Below are 19,641 nucleotides of genomic sequence, written 5' to 3' on the forward strand. Positions count from 1 at the left end.
ACTAAACAATATAACATTTGACGTACCCAAATTATGTCATTGTAATTTTGGTGCAAAGTAAATAAGTCAACAACAGTTGTAGTTAAAGACAATTTTATTGTTATGTTTTTATTTATTTATATTCAAAATCTGAGTTTTCTGTACATTCAATTTCAATAAGTGTAAGCACTCAGACTGTAAACAAGCTTTAAAGCAAAATGAAATAATTGTACTAGGTACAGTAGCTGAACTGATTATTAATAATCGCATATAAAATGCTGAACTAGCTCACATTGGTTCAGCAAAACATCACATTTGTGCTTAAATACAATTATGTTTTTAATAATGTATGAGTAACATTTTAAAACAAAAAGGGCTAAGAGTTAGAAACTAGAACTATCAAATAAGATTGACATTCTTGGATAATTTTAGTGAACTAAATTATGATTGTTTACTATTAACGTTTAATTACCCCTGTCATTTTGACTTGCAAGCTGACATATTGACAAACTTGTATATCTATATGCAATGCCGAGCCCTGGTGTTTATAAATGAGGTATTCAGCAATCAGGCTTCATCTTCTCAGACAGTGCTGACTGGCAGGTGCTGGGTGGGATAAACACCCCGGGGTCACTAATGCCCAGCTGAAGGTCAAATATGCGAGTGGAAGTTGTCACACTACTGTTCTTGGTGTATGTCTCCTGCACAGGATAGCAGTCCTTCAAAGTGTACACACCTATCCAGGCTTCATCTGTAAGGAACACATAGAAAACATTTGACGAAGATCTGCATTAGAGGTCCTAGTTTCTGACAGAAATGAAAATGATATGCCTTGCATACTTTTGCGAGCTTGTTTACGATCAGACCATTCTTGAACCTCAATCATGTCTCCAGGTCCACCAATGAAGTACTGGTCCTCATATGTGGAGTTCAGGGGGATGTCATAAGGGTCCCAGGCCTCAGTAAGAGGGATTTTTGCACACTTTTTAGTGACTTGTTCAATCTGGAAAAACACTCCACTTTTGTACAGGTAGATGTATTCATAGAACCTCAAAGAAAATTGCAAATAGAATTAGTTTTGCAGTACATACGTTTTATAACAGTTATTTACACCAACAGAAAATGAAAATCAATGTTTATTATGCTATACATAACACAGAGACTGATCCTGAAGTTAGTAAATTGGATCTAAATAAATAGGAATAAACTGTTATTTAGCTAAATATAAATTTGAGTTAACAAAAGTGCACAGAGAAGCACAGCCACAGACAATATAGTGCATCATATTCTGCAAAATTTGTTCCGTACTTCTTGCATGGTGTGTGTCCTGTCTTCTGCTCCAGGACCCTTATTTGTTGATTTTGTGCATCATAGGAGACAGCAGCCCGTGTGTTTATTCCCGTACTGTGGTCATATTCAACAGTCCGACCTTCCCACTGTAACGGCGAGAGACAGGGCTGCACCAGCGCCGCTTCTGACGCAGGATAGCCCATCACCGAGCAGCTGAATGTCAGCATAAACATAACAAAACCTAACATATCTTTTGGAGCTAGATAATAATTACATTAAGATTAAAATAACTGAACTGCTTGAAGGCTATAAATAGAGTTGTTTTTGTTTATCCGGTCCAAATTTGCACTGTGCGTCAAGTGACCAAACGCACCGCATCCATGTCACATACGTCGAAAACACTGATTGGTCAAAAACCCGACATAATAAATATAAAATATAGACACTTTTACTAACATTTGTGTCTTGTTATATTTTTTTAATTATTAATTGTGTTGCTATTTTGTATTTTTTATGTAATTGTAAAGAACCATAAGAATTTAACAGACACATTATGTTATAAATGTCTAATATTTTGAACTATCAATAATAACTATAGTTGTATTTTTAATTATATGTATGCTCTGATCTTCTCATTTACATGCTGATTTTTATATGCAATCTTTTTGTGTGTAATGCGTTGTTGGGTGTGTTTGGGTTTATGCGGCGCAGCGCAGACCTATAAGCTCGTGACATTGAAGTACTGCGAGATATTAGACTGATTTGCAAGCGTTCAAATCGCTCTCGCGGTACTTTGATGTCATGGTTTGCGCAACGCCTCATGAAGTCGAAAACAACTGCGTGGGGTGCTTCTTTGTTTTCTCTGGCTATCTTTCTGTTATTGTTTTTAGTTTTATTATGTACATCATTTACATATGTACACTGACGACATTCATGTACAATACATTGTTGTAACTCTCTTGTTGTTATATATATAAAATAAAAATATATATTATTGAGACATCCAAGCCACCAGATGGCAGCAGTTGTATCTGCAGACACTTCTGACTTTAGTTTGTCTTTCTTTAACGTATGTCTAATGTTGTTGGCTTTTATTATGGCGGATCTCATCCAACGTGGGTTCTAAAGTTAAGTTTTTAACCAGTTTAAGTAGTTTGACAGAATGTCTAAATTAGCAGAGACTCAGTTTGACTCCAGTGACGATGAGCTGCCCGAGGAGATCGCCTTCGATCAGTCCAAAAGCGTAGCGTTGAAGAGTGTTAAAGATGCGCTGGAGTCAGCTAAAAGGTACATTAGTGAGTCGTAGGCTTTTAGCATAGACTAACGTTAAATTTCAGCACATAAGAACGTTATGCAGGGTATACATTTCTTACTCTAAAATAAAAATGTCACACGTGTAACTTATATGTGACAATATTAAGAGAAGTCATTTATACACATGGATGCTTTGGAAACCTAGGCAAACCAAGCATAAGCATGTCAGTGTAAATAAAGTTTTGTCTTTTATTTTAAAATTCGTTTCCTAAAAAAATGCATTTATTTGCTTTCAGAGAAAAAACTCTATTGAAGGAGAAACGAAAGAAAAGACAGCAGCTTTTCCAGGAGCAAAAGGTACACATTGGTGAACTGCATACCCTGGATGGCTTTCCATTTAAAATATTAACTATAACAATCCACAAAAAATATATTTAACATTGATCAAGTTTCACATACCTGTAACGTTAGTACTGGTCAATAATTTACACCATAACGTTACCTGTTGTTGTTTTTTTTTTTAAGAAAAAGAAGTGTCTTCCTGCAGATGTCCTGGAGGAATTTGATGAAATGCCTCAAAGGTAAGCATTGCAGTTCAGTATAGTTGGTTATTTAATAATTTTTTGAAGAAAACATTTTAAAATGTGTTTTATCATTCTAGACAGACTAAGGCATCGGACGACAACAGCGGTAACTATTTAAATTACTTAAATCATTTTACGTTAAATATGTTTCCCTTTTATCGGCTGGATTGTTATAGTATACATTCAAAGGTGAAACAACCTTGGCACAAATATTTTTAAATGTCTTGCAGATGATGATGATGATGAAGAGACCCTAAATGAGGAAGAGACCATCTCCAAAACGTAAGAGAAGCTTATTAAGTGTAATCTTACTAAAAGTGTGCAGCTGTAAGCAGCATAAGGTGAGAAAGTGTGCATGTGATTTAGTTTACAGGACAGCTACAGTGTAATGAGGTTAAAGGACAACTCCTCCGCCATATCACTGCAACAAAGGGCCACAGACTTCATTCAGTCTCGCCTCTATGGACCAGGAACCAGAAGAACAACCAGTAAGATAACACACAACCACTTATTTTATACCAGATTTATTCCTTACAAAACGTCCTAATATTTATGTTGTCATGTCTTCAGGTGCCGAGCTTCTGTCTCTCAACAGGAAGAAAGGCACCAATCAAGGTGCAGCTGTAGAGTTTATAAATAAAAAAATAAGTGAGTATTGCATCTTCTTTAACATACATTTGTTTTGGAAAACAATACTCTGAACTGTCTTGTGTTTATCTACAGGTGCTGACTGTAAAGCTAAAGCTGAGAAGTCCAACAAAAGATTTAGACACAAACAGAAACTGGTTCCTTCCTAAATCCTACAACAGAAGAGCTGATGGATTATGATTCTATACTCGTTCACATACGGGTTGTGTCTAAAAAAAACTGGGTCTTATTTTGAATGAAAACCTTTTTAAACTAAGGTTTATGTCCGTACTTCATATATGTTTGAGTAATGTGATGAATCAGCCATGCTTATCTGAAGAGCATCAGATCAAGTGATGACTTTGTAGGTCATTTAAAAGATGCAACCATTATCTTGTATCTGGCACACAAAAGAAAATAAGGGTGTTATTTTGGAACGCGTCAACTGGATGTTTACTGTACACTTCAATAAATGTAAACTAATGTAAGGACTGACATTTGTAGTTAGTTTTCTTTAGTTTGACTCTTTAGGGGATATTTCACAAGACTTTAAAGATGTCAAATAAATCTATTTGGTGTCCCCAAAGTACGTATGTGAAGTTTTAGCTCAAAATACCATATAGATAATTTATTATAACATGTTAAAATTGTCACTTGTAGGTGTGAGCAAAAATGTTTTTAAATTTTAAATGCAAATGAGCTGATCTCTGCACTAAATGGCAATGCTGTGGTTGGATAGTGCAGATTAAGGGGCAGTATTATCCCATTCTGACATCTCAAGGGGAGCCAAATTTCAATTACCTATTTTTCCACATGCTTGCAGAGAATGTTTACCAAAACTAAGTTACTGGGTTGCTCTTTTTCACATTTTCTAGATTGATCCAAGCACTGGGGCCCAATTAAGCACTTAAACATGGAAAAAAAAATCAGATTTTCATTGTATGTCCCCTTTGACACTCATTAAAAATGGCGACACATCCACTCATTTTGGTTATTTTTATATTTTTAGCTTCTATGTACTTGTGGTGTTACTACAGTACATAGGAACTCACCATCACTAATGCAGCACAACAGCCAATTACTTATTGGATTGCCTTGAAACACAAACCTGATATCTCGTTCGACTGGGTATTTACGTTTTATTACTGAAAATGATAAGACAGTGTTGATGACAATACTGTACCATTCTTCTTGTTTTAAAAGTACTGATGATCTCAGGGCTTCACTGGTAAACAGGAGGAGAAAAAACAATGGAGCAGGCTTGCGTCTCCGGGACTATATATGACCTTATTTGACCACGTTCCTGACCGAACTGCACAAAAAACACAGTGCAGGCAATGATGATGATGAAAGAACGACTGAATAGGGACTTTTAAAAGATGAAGGTATGGGATCAGGTGGATGAAAAGACCATAGACATCAATACAATAACAAATCAAAGTGTCCAAACAATCCTGCTGTGCAGTTGGCAGAGGGAGGGTGCGCTTGCACAAATAAGGGCGTAACTCATACAGCTCACACTAACGCTCTATACTAAGTATCACCACTAAGGATGACTCCCAGCAGTGTTAGGTTTTCTGGGTTTTTAATATTTTTTACTTTAAGTTAACTAAATGTTCCACTCCTCGTGTTAATATATCATCTTTTTTATTTTAACGGTAAAGTACACAAGCTGAGACCTGAAAATAGCAGTGGGACCTTAGTTATTTGGTCTCTCTCTCACTCTGCCAGCTTTCAACCAAGAACAAATATATCTTATATGCAAGTTTACTGATAATAACATTAGTCATAATTTTCCTCATGCCTTGTAAATTAGGAAACAAACAATCAGCGCCTCCTGCACCCCCCACCCAATACCTCCTCCCCCAAAATAAAACAGACAAAAGGAAAATAAAGACCAAAATGATTTGGGATTTCGAAGGATCCCTCTTCTCCTAATGTGTCTTTAGGCCGGTTTGGGCCTGGGTGAAGAAGATCCAGTCTTGTCAGAGAGCCAGTATGGGTCTGGCAAACATTGAGGCTCAGTTCATCAAGCCATGGTTTCAAAGCTGGCCCCAGTTTTTCTGGGATGGTCTGGGTTGATGTGGGCCTCTTTCATGGGATGATTTTAAGGGATGATTCTCCTGAGGCTAGTGAAGGTAATCATCCACTGATGCAAAGGCGCAGGATCCGCTGCCCGTGCGAGCCATGAGGGACAGACACTGGGCTGCCTGGCCGACGGCAAGCGCCAAAGGAGGTTGCTTTGGCAGGTTATGAGTCTCTGCGTGAGGAAAACAAGATCTATGTAAGATACACTTAGTATAAGCTAAACAAAGCCTTTTCACTGACTTTAACCAAGAAAGATACCTAATATTGCACTGTTCAGGGTAGAGCAGACAGGCTCTCTCTGGATTGAGTCTAACTGGTATCCAACAGGGCTGTTCCATGGATCTGAATATGCCAACAAACTGAATGCATCCTACAAGAATGGAGACAATAAAAAATGCATTAATTAAGCAAACATCATTTTGTACTTGATTTTTCTAAAAGCCATTTAAAAATCACAACTGTATTCATGTAAGAGATTGCTTTTAATAACTTAAAGGAATAGTACATTTTGTTAAAAGAAAAATCCAGTTTTTTGATGAAAACATTGCAGGATTTTTCTCATTTTAATGGACTTTAAATGGACACCAACACTTAACACTTAACTCAACACGTAACAGTTTTCAACAGAGTTTCAAAGGACTATAAATGATCCCAAACGAGGCATAAGGGTCTTATCTAGCGAAACGATTGTCATTTTTGACAAGAAAAAAAAATGCACTTTTAAACCACAACTTTCGTCCAGGTCCGGTCCAGCGTGACCTAACGTAAATGCGTAGTGACGTAGCGAGGTCACGTGTTACATATATAAAACGCACATTTGCAGACGATTGTAAACAATAAACTGACACAAATACATTAATTAGTATCATTCCATATACAACAACGTTGAAACGGTCCTCTTTCAACACACTTGTAAACACTGGGGCGGAGTTTCGCGTTCGTCCTCTGGGACCTCTTGACGTATTGCGTGAGGTCTTGCTGCCGCTTTCAGGACCGGACCTATCGAGAAATTGTGGTTTAAAAGTGTATACTTGTTGTTTTTATTGTCAAAAATTACAATCGTTTTGCTAGATAAGACCCTTATGCCTTGTTTGGGATTGTTTATAGTCCTTTGAAACTCTGTTGAAAACTGTTACGTGTTGAGTTAAGTGTTACGTGTTGGTGTCCATTAAAGTCCACTAAAATGAGAAAAATCCTGCAATGTTTTCCTCAAAAAACATAATTTCTTCTCGACTGAACAAAGAAAGACATCCACATTTTGGATGACATGGTGGTGAGTAAATTATCTGGATTTTTCTTTTAAGAAAGTGGACTATTCCTTTAACATAGGCCCGAAGTGCACCTACATTCTGCACCTTTCTCAACATGGTATATTATGATGTCAGTACCTTGAGCATCTTCTTATTGGCCGAGTTCTTGCCCCGTTCACGCCGCAAGTGTTCGCTCATGCTCTGTAGCTCTCGGCCAAACTGGATCATTCTCTCAATGGCTGCCTGGCTCCCCCCGCACAACTGCCTCTTAGACTGAGCGCTATCCACCTCTGTGAACACAGCATTTCATTCATTTAAGTTAAAGCACTGGATTCATTTGTATAAGATAACAGATGCTTGAGTCACATGTGGAAAAAAAGAGGATAGAAAATAAACTAAGTGTGCAAATACACAGGTATTTATTACAAATTTGACAATAGGGAGTTAGTAGTTTATGTCTTAATAGTTGAGTCCAATTCATTTCCTTACCCATATCTGCATCACAGTCCTCCAGCTCTGCCCCGTGTGTAGAGCTGCCATTCAGAAATCCATTTGAAGAGGACTCAGAAACTCCATTTGAGAAGTGATCAACCTCCATCTCCACCTCAGTGCTGTGGGAAGTCAACATTTAGGGGGCGTTAACACGATAACAATTTCATATGTATATGGGAATGTTTTTATGTGGTTTGGCTGTTCGTTTACACGACAGTGGCGTTTTGGGGTCTTTAAAATGCAGACTTTTGAAAATTGGTTTTTGATAATGACACCTTGTTGTCTCTGTGTAAACTAAGTAAACGTGAATTTGTGATAACACTGACGTCATGCACATTCATTCGGTTTATAGGCATGCGGCATGTATACCCAAAACAACAACAATGGTGGCTTATAGGACTGTGTTTTAAAGGTCTACACAAGTTCACTTAGATCAAGGTCCGACCCGAGACCCGATCGGGTTCGGGTCAAAAAGTTTCACGTGAGCCGGTGACACGGGTGTAATTTTCTCGGGTTTGTCTCGGGTCGGGGCTTTCTTTAAAAAAAAATTATTTATGCATGTCGGGTTCGGGTATAAAGTGATTCAGGTCATTTCAGGTCAGGTACATTTCTTGGGACCCGAGAAGACCTCTACTGTGTTTATTAATGCTTTACAAAATTTTGGACCTCTATGCTTTCACGGTCTTGATTGATTGTATTTATCTCTCTGTAGACGAATATGTATGTGCGCAGGCTTGTAGTGTTTCTTTACAAGTAACATCGCCATCTACTGGCCTGGCATACCTAATACAGCGGATTTAGTTGTCTTTACTGATCCGTGTGAATTCCCCGTTCAGAACACCAGTGTCTTTCTCGCTCTGTATCACCTGTCAATGAGGGCATTAGGAGGCGTTTTTTAATTAAAACTTAAATGTCCTAATATAAATAAGGCCAAGTCCTAGATTAGCCTAAACCCTGTCTGGGAAACCACCCCTAAATACCTTAAAGGTTTGATTACTAGTGCTGCGCCCGAAACCGCCTACTACCATACTATATAGTAGGCGAAAAGCAGTAGGCGAGGCGAGTAGTATGTCCGAATACGTAGTATTCCAAAAACAGTATGCAAAAAGTTCCCGGATGACCTACTAGTTACGGTTAGATTCCGAAGCGTGCATACGATGGACACTTCACTATCCCATGATGCCCCACGAGCGGAGTTATGCAACGAAGAAGAAAGGCGAAAGCAGCGATGCAGCTGTTTTCGCACTGGTATGACATGACGTGATGACGACATATGTCATGAAATGTATCAACATGGCGGATGTAGTACGTCCGAATCGCATTCATACTACAATGATTCATACTATACAGTACCTACTGTTTTAACAGTCAGTAGTTAAGTACTTCATCTCATTCAGTACCTACTGAACAATATGCAGTTTCAGACGCATACATTTCTGCATAAAGTAGAAATGTAAAATGCAATGTAAATGTAACCAAAAATTTGACATTTTAACTCCATACATCAAGTCTGTAAAGTTGTAGCTTTGTGTGAACACAAGTCTTTATACAAGTTGGGATAATGAAACAAGTTTCATGTTTCTTTTAACCATTCTTTTAAGAACATAACTTTCCTGCTGTGTTCACCAAATGAGAATTATATATATTCTCTGGTGACCATTTATTTTTTTCCAATTTTGTGATTTTTAAGTATATAAAACGTGGATATTCTGAACTATGCAAGACGACATACCTCACACTGGTCTGCTGGCCCCGACTGCCATTCAGGATACTAAGATCAGTGCTCGGCACGGCAGGGACACACGGCTTGTGACTATGAGCTGAGGTGTGACCTTTACTTGATGAAACTCCATTACAGTAATTACTCTCAAGACCTACAGGGAGAAGCACAGATGAGCGATGAAGAACCATTTCCCCATTATAGTTACTCTGATATTTATTTTGTAAATGATCTAATTGGATACTGATGTTGAAATATTATCTACCTGTCTGGTAGGCCTGGGAGCTGGTGGCTTTGTGAACAGGGCTGTTGAAGAGTCGAGGGGAGCCTGGGTAACTATCCTGTGACTTAGGGCTCCTCCCACCCAGACACCTGACCTCACTGTCTGTGCCATTCACCATCTCAATGAACTGTCTGACCCTGGAAAAGAATATTGAGATACAGGCTTTTCGTGAATGCATAATCCTCAAAGCAGAGCTTGTTTATGAAGACTGTCAGCCATCACACTTACTTTAACATGAATAGGAGGTCTGGGTTTCTTTCGATCAGGTTGGGGTAAAGTTGTTGAGTGGTCTCTATAGCCTCTCCCATTCTGCCAGACAGGACCAGCTTCTGGATCTTCTGCAATCGTAAATGTGAAATTACTAAAGGCCTATAATGAGATGCTTTTCACTTACTGTATGTAATGAATAGTTGACGACGGAGCATTGAATTATTCGAAAATAATGCACACCTAAGGTGGTATGCGGCACGACGTGAAGCGGAGTGTGGATTATTTTCAAATAATTTAAAGGACTGGAGTCAATTATTCTGGTGCCTATTTTTAAGACATTTAAAAGGTTAGGTGTGTGGTTTACAGAAAAATAATCAACACTCGTGGAACATTTCTCAGCCAATCAAAATAAAGCATTCAACAGGCCGGTGGTATAAATCACAATATTTGTTTCTGTAGCTCAGCTGGTAGAGTATTGTGTTAGCAATGCTAAGATTGTAAGTTTGATTCCCAGGGAACACGCATAATGATGTAATAATAATAATAATTATTATAATTTGTTACATTTATATAGCGCTTTTCTCAGTGCTCAAAGCGCTTTACATATGAATGGGGGAATCTCCTCAACCACCACCAATGTAAAAAAATGTATACACTGAATGCAAGTCGCTTTGAATAAAATGCATAAATGTTCATTTAAAAATACAGTAACTCCAAGAAGTTTACTATTGGAAGTGTACTATTAAAGGTGATATATTATACCAATTTTTGCTAGATGATAATATAAGTCTCAGGTGTGCCTAGAATGTGTTTGTGAAGTTTCAGCTCATTTGGATATGAGTATAAACTAGGGCTGTCACGGTTATAAAATTTGGCTGACGGTTAATTGTTTAATAAATTGTGACGATTAATTGCTTGTTTTGTTGCTTTGACATGTAATTCTCATACATTTTTTGTTTATAAATAATTTTCGCAAATTGTTGTGTTTATTTAAATTAAATATTTTGCTAGGTTTATCTTGCACAAAATATTAATACACATAACACATATTTAAAACTAATCGAATAGACCCCTTCACAGTTCACGTCACAGGCGGTTCCCACTGCGCATGTCGGGGTCAGAAAAGTCATTACAGCAGATTGAGTTTTATTGCGTATTATTCGGTATCGTCAAAAATGCCTACTTGCGTTGTGGGCTTTAAAATTACACCAGGTCTGTCGTTAAGTTTTTCGGGATTCCTGCAGAATCTCAAAAACAAAATATACAACATCTGTGGCTGCAAGCAATTAAATGTGCAGACATGGACAATGCAAAGATCAAAGAGGCTTGTGTTTGTAGTGCTCACTTCATTTCAGGTAAGTCATCATTTTTCAGCCCTGTAAGATTAAACTAGAAAGCCTAAATGGTATGAACAGTAAACATTGAATGACTATCGGGTGCGCGGGCAGCATGGGGTATGCTACATGGGGTATACCAACAAACAGTGACTTTATCAATATGAAGTCACATTAACAAGATAACAAAACAGCATGTCTAATGAGACTGCTTTGGTTTCATGGGAATACACATTTTATGTCCAAACACCAAAGTGGATTTAGCATAATATAGGCCATTTAACATTTGTGTTTGGTTGTCACCAAATAGTCTTGACCACTATCAGGCCAAACTGTCTGGACCTGGATACACTCTACAGCTGGTGCAGTATTTTAGCAGATTAAACACAGATTGGGGGAAAAGTAGGCCTAAAAACAATAAATAAATGATCATCCACCATAACGCCCTTGCTATTTATATCGCATACACTGCACTAATGCACCGCAGTGGTTATAGATTAATGCATACATATATTATAAAATATAAAAAACAAGGATAGGATATACATTTCTTAACAAACATGCATGTTCATAGGCGTCAATTTATTGTTCCTCACAACGTCAAACAATGCTTAGGTCACTTAGCAACGACGCTCTGGAGCGCTTTGAAGAGGAGGAAAGTGGCACAGTCACGGTTTCTGCGTGATTTTAGACACAAAATCTGAAGTAAAAGTAAAGCAACTGATTATATGCACTTGGCCATTTCAGTAGGTGCTCGAGCCAAGCACAGGATCGGCGCCTATGTGCGTGTTTATTATAGCACTTCAATCTGTGAAACAAGTGAGGAACCTTTTTGGGGTTATGATGTTTCCAGCCAAGCTGAAAACACGGTCTGATGGTGTCTGGTAGCGCAGATTGATATTTTTTAGCAACTTTGAGTGACCAAGAGATTGTCCTTTATATTTTTCATAGTTTGTGACATGCACACCACCGCAGGTCGCACTTTACCACCGCTGTGGTGCAGTGGTTATGACAACCGTCACAGCCCTAGGTTTCACAAAAAGAATGGTTTGGCACTGGGATGGAAAAATTTGTTGACAGACATGATACTCACTCTGTCTGTTTTTGATAGAAGCAAGTTCCTCGTGTACGGCCTGATCAGTTGATTTAGCAAAGGCTTCAGCGGTGGCACAGTAGCTGTGGTGAACCAAATATGAGGCCACCATCCTAAACAGAGAAGACGACAGTATAGAGTGAACAAAGCACAAAGAGACATGATGTTGTCCCTCCTACATTCATACATTTTTTTTTTGTTAGGGTTTTTTTAGACCAGAGATAAGGTAACTATCAATGAGTTAACCATTAAATCCCAACTGAAAGTACTCACTTCTGAATCATGGCCTGCCATTCTCCCTCTCTCTCCCCAATAGGGAAGCGGTCAATCTGAGCTTGAATCTTGGTTCTCCATTCACGCATATAATCCTCAATATCAAAGACAAATGGGTGCTGGCCAAAGTTGGCATCCACAACCTCTCCTGGGGTCTGTAGACCCACTGTGGGGTACAGGTTGGGCTGGAAGGGAAACACATAAATGGATTCATTTTTTTTACATAATTTATTCATATTATAAACATATTCTAATTAGATACCTTCTTGTACAAAGTCTTGACACGGTTCACATATCCAGTTTGGTTTTTAAATCTGATCTTTCAGACTCACTATCTGCACTGCCATTTTGTATATCTACATCTGTTGTAAACATCAGCACCACGATACATTCCTATACACATTTTTGTCTCTGCACTGGACTCAACACATATGAGCAGTGTGGCATTTTAAGCATTCATGCATATAAAGTGTCCAAAACATCTGACTTGTGGCCAGACAGAGCTGACAGTTATATGTGGGTAGATGAGCGTATTAGGACACTTCACATAGTATTGCAGACTTTGACAAATAGTAAAATAGTGCTGGTTATAACCATCTTATTAAAATGCAGATTTAGTGGTCAGCTTAGGGGGCAAGCACACATTAATACATAAGGAAAATAATTCTGAGAGGGTCTGCATTCACGCTCCAATAGAGAGAAAGGTCAGGGCTGCTAAACTGACATACTTCACAGAAAGACTCAGAGTAACATGAATGCTGGTCACCAGCCAACTGTGTTTTCTGCTCAATGGATTATTGTTTTTAGCCCCAAACAGGCCTCTGTTCATTCAGGGAGAGAAATGTTTACGGGATGTCAGTCCAACATCTTGAAAAATGAAGTAAGGAAGGAAAACACACAACAATAGAAGAGGATTTCTCTACAATATTTCAAAAAATGAAGAAGTATTAGAGATGTGAAAGTAAAACAAATAATCAGTGACCCTATGACCTTAAGACAGACAATGGGCATATTTTATGTAATATTCAAGATAAAAGAAAGACTTACCGGTAAATCTGTAAAAGCTATTCCTGAAAACATAACAGACAACTTCATTATTATCAAAGTCAACTTAAATCAATGTATTTGTGGAAATGCAAGACTTGTAAGAGGACAAAACTGGTAACATTTATTTTATATAATCTGTGGACATCATTTTAAAACTGAACAACCTAAATAACACAGTGAGCAATTATTTAAACAACAGAAATAAAGGGAACATAAAAATGTACATACTGCATATACATACATTCATGCTTATGTGTGTTTATACATACATTATTTAAAGTTTTGAAACACTCAGTTGTTTTTTATTTATACATTTTCCACCAAAAATAAGGTATAACACAATTGTAACACTGGCAATTATGTTGGTACCTAACATTCAAATAAATCAATGTTATATTTTATCATCTGAAGTGCGGTCACCCTTTACCTTGGAATTCCAAAACCATACTCTTAGTCATTTTATCAAGAAGCTTCTTGAAGTTTCACATTTGGTCTGGGCTCTTATTGGCTGCTTTTCCGTCAATATCCAGTCTTAAGTCATTCATTTCAAAAATAATATTTTAAAATTGTAGTTTTCTAATAACAGAAATTAATCTGTTTGGCACAGTTATATTTTTGTTTACAACAATTATTTTAAGCATTTAGTCAAGTGTTTCAAAACTTTTGACAGGTAGCGTATACACACACACAGTTTACAGTTTCCAAATTTTATTTTAATAAAATTGCTTAAATACAAGGTAACTGTTTAACCCCACAAATGTCGATTAGACTATGCTGAAAATTATTATTTAACCACATACATTTTTGTTGACATGCCTGAGTGGTATCAAGGATTAAAGGTGCAGCGTGTAAATTTGAGCGGAATCTAGTGGTGAGGTTGCGAATTGCAACCAACGGCTAAGTCCACTCTTCACCCCTCGCTTTTGAAATACATATAGAGAATATGGTTCACGTCACCGGACAAACATGCCATCATCGGAAACAACTAAGTAAAAACACTTAAGCCTGATTTATAGTCGTGCGTAAGTTTTACGCCGTAGGCTATCCGTAGCCTGTGCGTAGCTCTGCGTAGCCTGACATGCACCTCGCAAAAATTTTAACAGCGCGTCAGTTCTATGCGGACCGCAAGCGCTGTGATTGGTCCACCAGAACCCCTCCCGTCAGGTAAAAAAACTGCGTCATAGGTATTTCCGTTTGCGACAGTGAAAACAAAGATGAGCCAAGTTGAGGAGTGATTTAACTCAAACTACAACTAAAGTCACTGTTTATTTATTAAAGTCACTGTCATTGCTGGTCTTCTCAAATCATACACAACAAGTTGCTGTTTCTTCTTCGTTTGTGGGTTAACTCGCCAAGCTTCTTCTTCTCTGATGGTCGCGCTGCTACTGTGGTTACACGCGTGGATACTGCCTACCAGCGGTTTGCGCGTGTGTTTGCACATCGACGCAGAGGACAACGCAAAAGTATAAATGAAAACCGACGCGGAACCTACGCACGACTATAACGAGCCCTTTAGTCCACTAAGGGCTTTTGTAGAAACATGGCGGCACAAAATGGCGACTTCCATGTAAGGGGACCCTCAGTGTATGTAGATAAAAATGTGTCATTCTAAGGTAATAAACACATAACGGTTAATTATGAAGGGTAATTATACACCCCTGATAATATAGTTTTGTTCATGATTTTGAATTTTTGTCAAGAGATCCTTCAAAAATTACATACTGCACCTTTAAAGTAAATAATAATAATAATGTCATTGTTTTAAATGTACTCAACAGAAAATTCATCAAATTATCTCATGTATGTTTACTACCTAGACTGTGGCCATTTTTTGTGTAGAAGCAGGTATTGTTGATGAGGTTCACACAGCAGCCAATCACATCGCCCGTTGTAAATGTGGGACCATAGGGCTGCCCAGTGCCAGAAGAGCAGAAGGAATGCCCGTCATCCCCGTGGTAGCCATATGAGTGTTTATCCCAACCTAAGGACATAACATTTTGCACATACTATTGCATTCTAAAAACAATGAACACTAAAGAGAGAATAGGGCAGGGTGGTATGACAGTATATATATATAACATGCAATGGTAGAAATGAGCAAATGACAAAACTGCAACCTGCAACCATCTACTTGTTGTTATTTACATGTGTCAGAGATGAATCATAGAAAAATGTGAAAATATAGAGCAGAATGTGTCACCAACAATTGGGATAATGAATCGCTTGTTATGAAGGGTGTTGTTAAATTCAACATTGCATCTTGAAGCATATAACCTCCACATGTGTGCGTGTCTGCTATTATACCCAACCTTTACATATGGCTCATCCCATCAAATTTAGAGTTCAATCCATTTTATGTTATTAGTCTTATTGGTTGAACATTGTGACAAAGTAATTAACTATCGATAATTCACCTTGATATTGTAATTGTTGATTACTAGGCTTTACATTTAAGTTTTTAAATGTTTTATAATTTTCTGTGAAGCAGCTACATGGTAAATTCTAAACATGCCAAATAATATAATGCAAATAACAAGTAATTATGGGATTTATGTTGTTAGTAAAAAATCCAAAACTAATGGCTAAAGGACACATCAACTTATCAATTATAAAATCTATGATTCGCCACTGTTTTTGGGTGCCCAAACGCACAGAAATGAGCACAAATGGACAGCTGTAATTAAGGCTTTTGCCGATTATGTAATTGTTTCACTCGTATTTGTAATCCCAATTAGCTTTTCAAAAATAGTGCAGTCCTAGTGCTAGCAACACAAAAATCATGGGTTCGAGCCCAGGTATCACACACACACTGATAAAATGTATAACTTGAATGCATTGTAACTCACAATGGATAAAAACATCTGCCAAATGTTCACTCTGAATATGTATAGAAACATGCATCACCAAAAATAACCGTATTATAATAAATACCATTGCGTTACAGAGTTACGTAATATGACATTTTGGTTAGACCACCCACTCTTAAAAGTGAGCAGTAGGCTCTCTTTCAACTCTTATCTCTCCGGCTGCAGCCCCGCAGAGGAGACACCCAATGTCATCGAGGTAGTGATCAAATTTAACATTGACCTCATGATATACATAATGTTATGGTGAGCTTATGCTATGCATAGTCAACAATAAATGACTCCTTAATGTCTGAAAGCTGTTTTACCTGGGAGTCTGTTCATGTTGACACCTTGAGCTGATAGGCCGATCCCCATGTACCTAATCACAAGACACAAAATGCATTTGAAGGAAATGCCTGCACAAGGCTGGTAAAATTACACCACTGCTGTGCAATTAGACTGAGCTCATTTACATTTTAAAGGTTCCTTATCATTAAAGGTACAGTTCACCCTAAAATAAAAAAGTGAGTCAATTTCATGTAATTTAGCCCATTAAATATAAAATGACGCTCCATTCTCAACTTTAAGCACATATAATTGCAGGTAGATTTGGTGTCCAATGTCATTTTTTTCTGCATTTACAAATGGTTATTTTTTTTATTATTTTAACAATTTGATACTAATTGTCATAGATTTCAAGATATTACAGGCTATATGACATTTTATGTTAAAAGTGTCTTATGTAGATGATGATTTCCTATTGTCTGAATTAGTCTGTGTCAATTCTGTTACTGTCAAACTCTGTCAACACTGTTACTCTACCTTGGTTAGAGTCATGTATGTGTGTGGACCTGCAATTATATAAATCCACCACATATTTTCAATGTAATGAAAGTTTGTAGTATCTATTGGTTTGGAACAACACTGAGGTGAGTAAAATTTGAAATCATTTACACATTTGACCAAACATAAAGTAAACAATGAATTATAACACAGAATCCTTTACTTACCCATCTCGACCTTTACTGATGATTTTCACCTCAAAGTAATAAACCCCACAGGCGGCGGGAATGGGGTGTGTTGCACGAACAGATGCCGCATCTTTCGGAGTCTTTCCATGACCTGGATGACATAAACAACTGTTTTCAAAACTGTTTATTGTTGGCTGTTATTCACGAGGAACATGTGGAAGGTTTGCAATGGTGTATCATCACCAAAACACAATACAGTCAATGTATAATCAATATAATGGGTTAAAGATATTTTGCTTGGTAAAGCAGTTTTGGTGGCGCACTGACTTTCTTATTTAAAATATCATATTTAAATTCTACCTGAAGTCACTACCAAATGCTCTCATTAATTCTGTGGCCTACCTTTATGACTCAGCTAAGGGAAATGGCAGACATTTCATTGAATGCCATCAAGACAATCATTAGACCACATAAGCTTGTAAAACAACTACATATACTAAACAAATGAGTTGGAGATCTTCTTTATCTGGTTATATCTCTTATTAAACCCTTGCACAATCGCGATGGGAGGATATCTGCTTGTGCAGACACCAAATACAGGCCAGGCCAAATATTTTCCGCCGGGCTTGCTCAGTGACTCGTTAGGGTACATTAGTAATGCCTATGAAGACACGGCCTTTGTACACAGATCGTGACAATGAATGTCAGCTGCAGTGCTTCCGGAAATGACTGAAGCATCTCGCTAAAACTCAAGATCATATCCCTGATACAGTGAACAAACTTTATATTTTATTACTTTTAAACCAAAACCGTCGTGTTGTTCACCTCATATTGCTTGATGTCATATATTAAACAACAACATTACACATCTACGAATAATCAGTTTATTTTTAAACTTTTAGCCTTTGCTAAATGCTCACTGCATAGGAATGACGGTAAATAATTCTAAATGGAGGACATTTTGAAGCAAAACACGGATTAACTTGTTAACTTATTGTCAATAGCGAGTTTTTAGTTAATATGGTTTGGTTAGATTTGGCAAGAGAGATGTGATCAATCAAGATCATCTCCATTTCATTACGTTTCAAGCATTCTGTATGATCAAAAAGGAAGCAAATGAGTTTGATTTGTCACAGACAAACGTTGTCTTACATTTATAATAAATTAAATGTGTAACACGACACGAGCTAACCTGGCTAACGACCCGAACGTTTAGCTTGTAAACAACTTGCTATGTTTGTGTCAAGTTGCTGTTAGCTTCGTTACCTTTGTAATGCACCCGGAGGTTGTTTTGAGACAGGCCGATGTAGCTGAATTTGTCTTTGGGGCTCCATGATCTGGGTAAGGGGGTCTCTTGCTCGTTGACGGCCGGATAAAGGCGTCTAAGCCGCTGGTTGAGCTCTTTTTCCTGCTCGTTGAGAGCCAAGTCTCCGTGAACGACAACCGACATCAGAAACCCACAGCCCGATGACGGTCCTGACATCGCGATCCGATTCTTGTCCTCAATACCAACAGCTTGCCAGCTATCTTTAGCTGGACAGCCTTCTAACAGTGTCCAGTGGCAAAAGCGACCACTGTCAGACACCGCGAGAGAAGAGACGCTGAGATTTTGGATGGTTTTATTCGGATCGGATCTGATAGCCAGTCGGCTAACTGCGATTAGCCAAAAACAGCTCTCCGATAGAGTTAGCAAGACGCTAGATAGAATTAATCATTTCAATACAACCACACGACAACTAATAAAGACAGAACAGACAGCCAGAAAGTTGATCCATGCTATTTAAGACGACATGCAGCCGATCGGACAGACTAATCCTGGTTAAAGAAATGCAAAGACAGCAGCAGAAGGAAGCCCGATCTTTTGTTTGTTGTTAGTGTGAAATGCTGCGATCTGATTGGCTCTCTCAAGGTCCAGTAACACTTCCTCGAGGACTTGGTACATGACTAGACACAAGCTACTAATAATGTCTACATTCTTTAGGTTGTTGTTATCTATAGACAAGATGCTTGTGACAACTGCATATTTTAACGATTCATTTGTTTTACTTTGTCTGTAATTTACATACGAGGGGACCATGCAGTGTGGTGCTGGTTATAAACAAATATCTTTTCACAACTCAGACAGGCCTACCAACACACAGCTTTAAACAAATGACAAAGTCTGTATTTATTAACACAAGCATAGTAGCATAGTATTTTATAAAACACAAATAATTTTTTTTATTTTTTTGTGTATTGGTGTTATTTTTATAGACCAAAATATACCATATAACGTCTCGTATCTTAAACTTTGTCTGATA

General features: G+C 37.8%; 3 protein-coding genes across 4 annotated transcripts; 1 reads left to right on the forward strand and 2 right to left on the reverse strand.

The window, feature by feature from the left end:
- Positions 1–76: 76 nt before the first annotated feature.
- On the reverse strand, positions 77–1,658 carry epdr1 (ependymin related 1). The gene is made up of 3 exons (XM_055201929.2): positions 1,288–1,658; positions 820–1,028; positions 77–730 (listed from the first exon to the last, which is right to left on the reverse strand). The coding sequence occupies exons 1-3, from the start codon at positions 1,515–1,517 to the stop codon at positions 540–542; spliced, it is 630 nt and encodes a 209-aa protein (XP_055057904.1). The 5' UTR covers positions 1,518–1,658; the 3' UTR covers positions 77–539.
- A 669-nt stretch (positions 1,659–2,327) lies between these two features.
- On the forward strand, positions 2,328–4,231 carry nol7 (nucleolar protein 7). 2 transcript variants are annotated; one of them, XM_073874641.1, is made up of 8 exons: positions 2,328–2,556; positions 2,820–2,880; positions 3,049–3,104; positions 3,185–3,213; positions 3,338–3,389; positions 3,474–3,595; positions 3,678–3,755; positions 3,831–4,231. In XM_073874641.1, exons 1-8 carry the CDS (start codon positions 2,432–2,434, stop codon positions 3,902–3,904), a joined length of 597 nt encoding a protein of 198 aa, XP_073730742.1. In that variant the 5' UTR covers positions 2,328–2,431; the 3' UTR covers positions 3,905–4,231. The 2 variants fall into 2 exon arrangements, with proteins under 2 accessions (XP_073730742.1, XP_055057908.2); XM_055201933.2 differs by having other exon boundaries at positions 2,329–2,556; positions 3,185–3,212; positions 3,343–3,389.
- A 622-nt stretch (positions 4,232–4,853) lies between these two features.
- On the reverse strand, positions 4,854–19,240 carry ranbp9 (RAN binding protein 9). Its single transcript, XM_073874636.1, has 14 exons — positions 18,608–19,240; positions 17,381–17,492; positions 16,697–16,749; positions 15,338–15,505; positions 13,525–13,547; positions 12,478–12,662; positions 12,205–12,317; positions 9,796–9,904; positions 9,550–9,704; positions 9,297–9,438; positions 7,562–7,683; positions 7,211–7,362; positions 6,081–6,192; positions 4,854–5,994 (listed from the first exon to the last, which is right to left on the reverse strand). The coding sequence occupies exons 1-14, from the start codon at positions 18,822–18,824 to the stop codon at positions 5,864–5,866; spliced, it is 1,794 nt and encodes a 597-aa protein (XP_073730737.1). The 5' UTR covers positions 18,825–19,240; the 3' UTR covers positions 4,854–5,863.
- Between the last annotated feature and the right edge of the window lie 401 nt (positions 19,241–19,641).

This window comes from Misgurnus anguillicaudatus, chromosome 2, assembly GCF_027580225.2.
Source record: "Misgurnus anguillicaudatus chromosome 2, ASM2758022v2, whole genome shotgun sequence".
NCBI classification, from domain to species: Eukaryota; Metazoa; Chordata; class Actinopteri; order Cypriniformes; family Cobitidae; genus Misgurnus; species Misgurnus anguillicaudatus.

What these genes read in the sequence shown, in the direction of transcription:
- ranbp9 (XM_073874636.1), bottom strand. Translation starts at nt 18,824, where the DNA reads ATGTCAGGACCGTCATCGGGCTGTGGGTTTCTGATGTCGGTTGTCGTT. An exon ending in TTCTATCAAAAACAGACAGA is followed by an intron (nt 9,905 to 12,204) that starts GTGAGTATCATG and finishes TACGATTGCAGA; the next exon opens with AGATCCAGAAGCTGGTCCTG. An exon ending in GACCTCCTATTCATGTTAAA is followed by an intron (nt 9,705 to 9,795) that starts GTAAGTGTGATG and finishes ATTCTTTTCCAG; the next exon opens with GGTCAGACAGTTCATTGAGA.
- nol7 (XM_073874641.1), top strand. Translation starts at nt 2,432, where the DNA reads ATGTCTAAATTAGCAGAGACTCAGTTTGACTCCAGTGACGATGAGCTG. An exon ending in AGCTTTTCCAGGAGCAAAAG is followed by an intron (nt 2,881 to 3,048) that starts GTACACATTGGT and finishes TTTTTTTTTAAG; the next exon opens with AAAAAGAAGTGTCTTCCTGC. An exon ending in GTTTATAAATAAAAAAATAA is followed by an intron (nt 3,756 to 3,830) that starts GTGAGTATTGCA and finishes GTTTATCTACAG; the next exon opens with GTGCTGACTGTAAAGCTAAA.
- epdr1 (XM_055201929.2), bottom strand. Translation starts at nt 1,517, where the DNA reads ATGTTAGGTTTTGTTATGTTTATGCTGACATTCAGCTGCTCGGTGATG. An exon ending in GGACACACACCATGCAAGAA is followed by an intron (nt 1,029 to 1,287) that starts GTACGGAACAAA and finishes ATTTTCTTTGAG; the next exon opens with GTTCTATGAATACATCTACC. An exon ending in TCGTAAACAAGCTCGCAAAA is followed by an intron (nt 731 to 819) that starts GTATGCAAGGCA and finishes TGTTCCTTACAG; the next exon opens with ATGAAGCCTGGATAGGTGTG.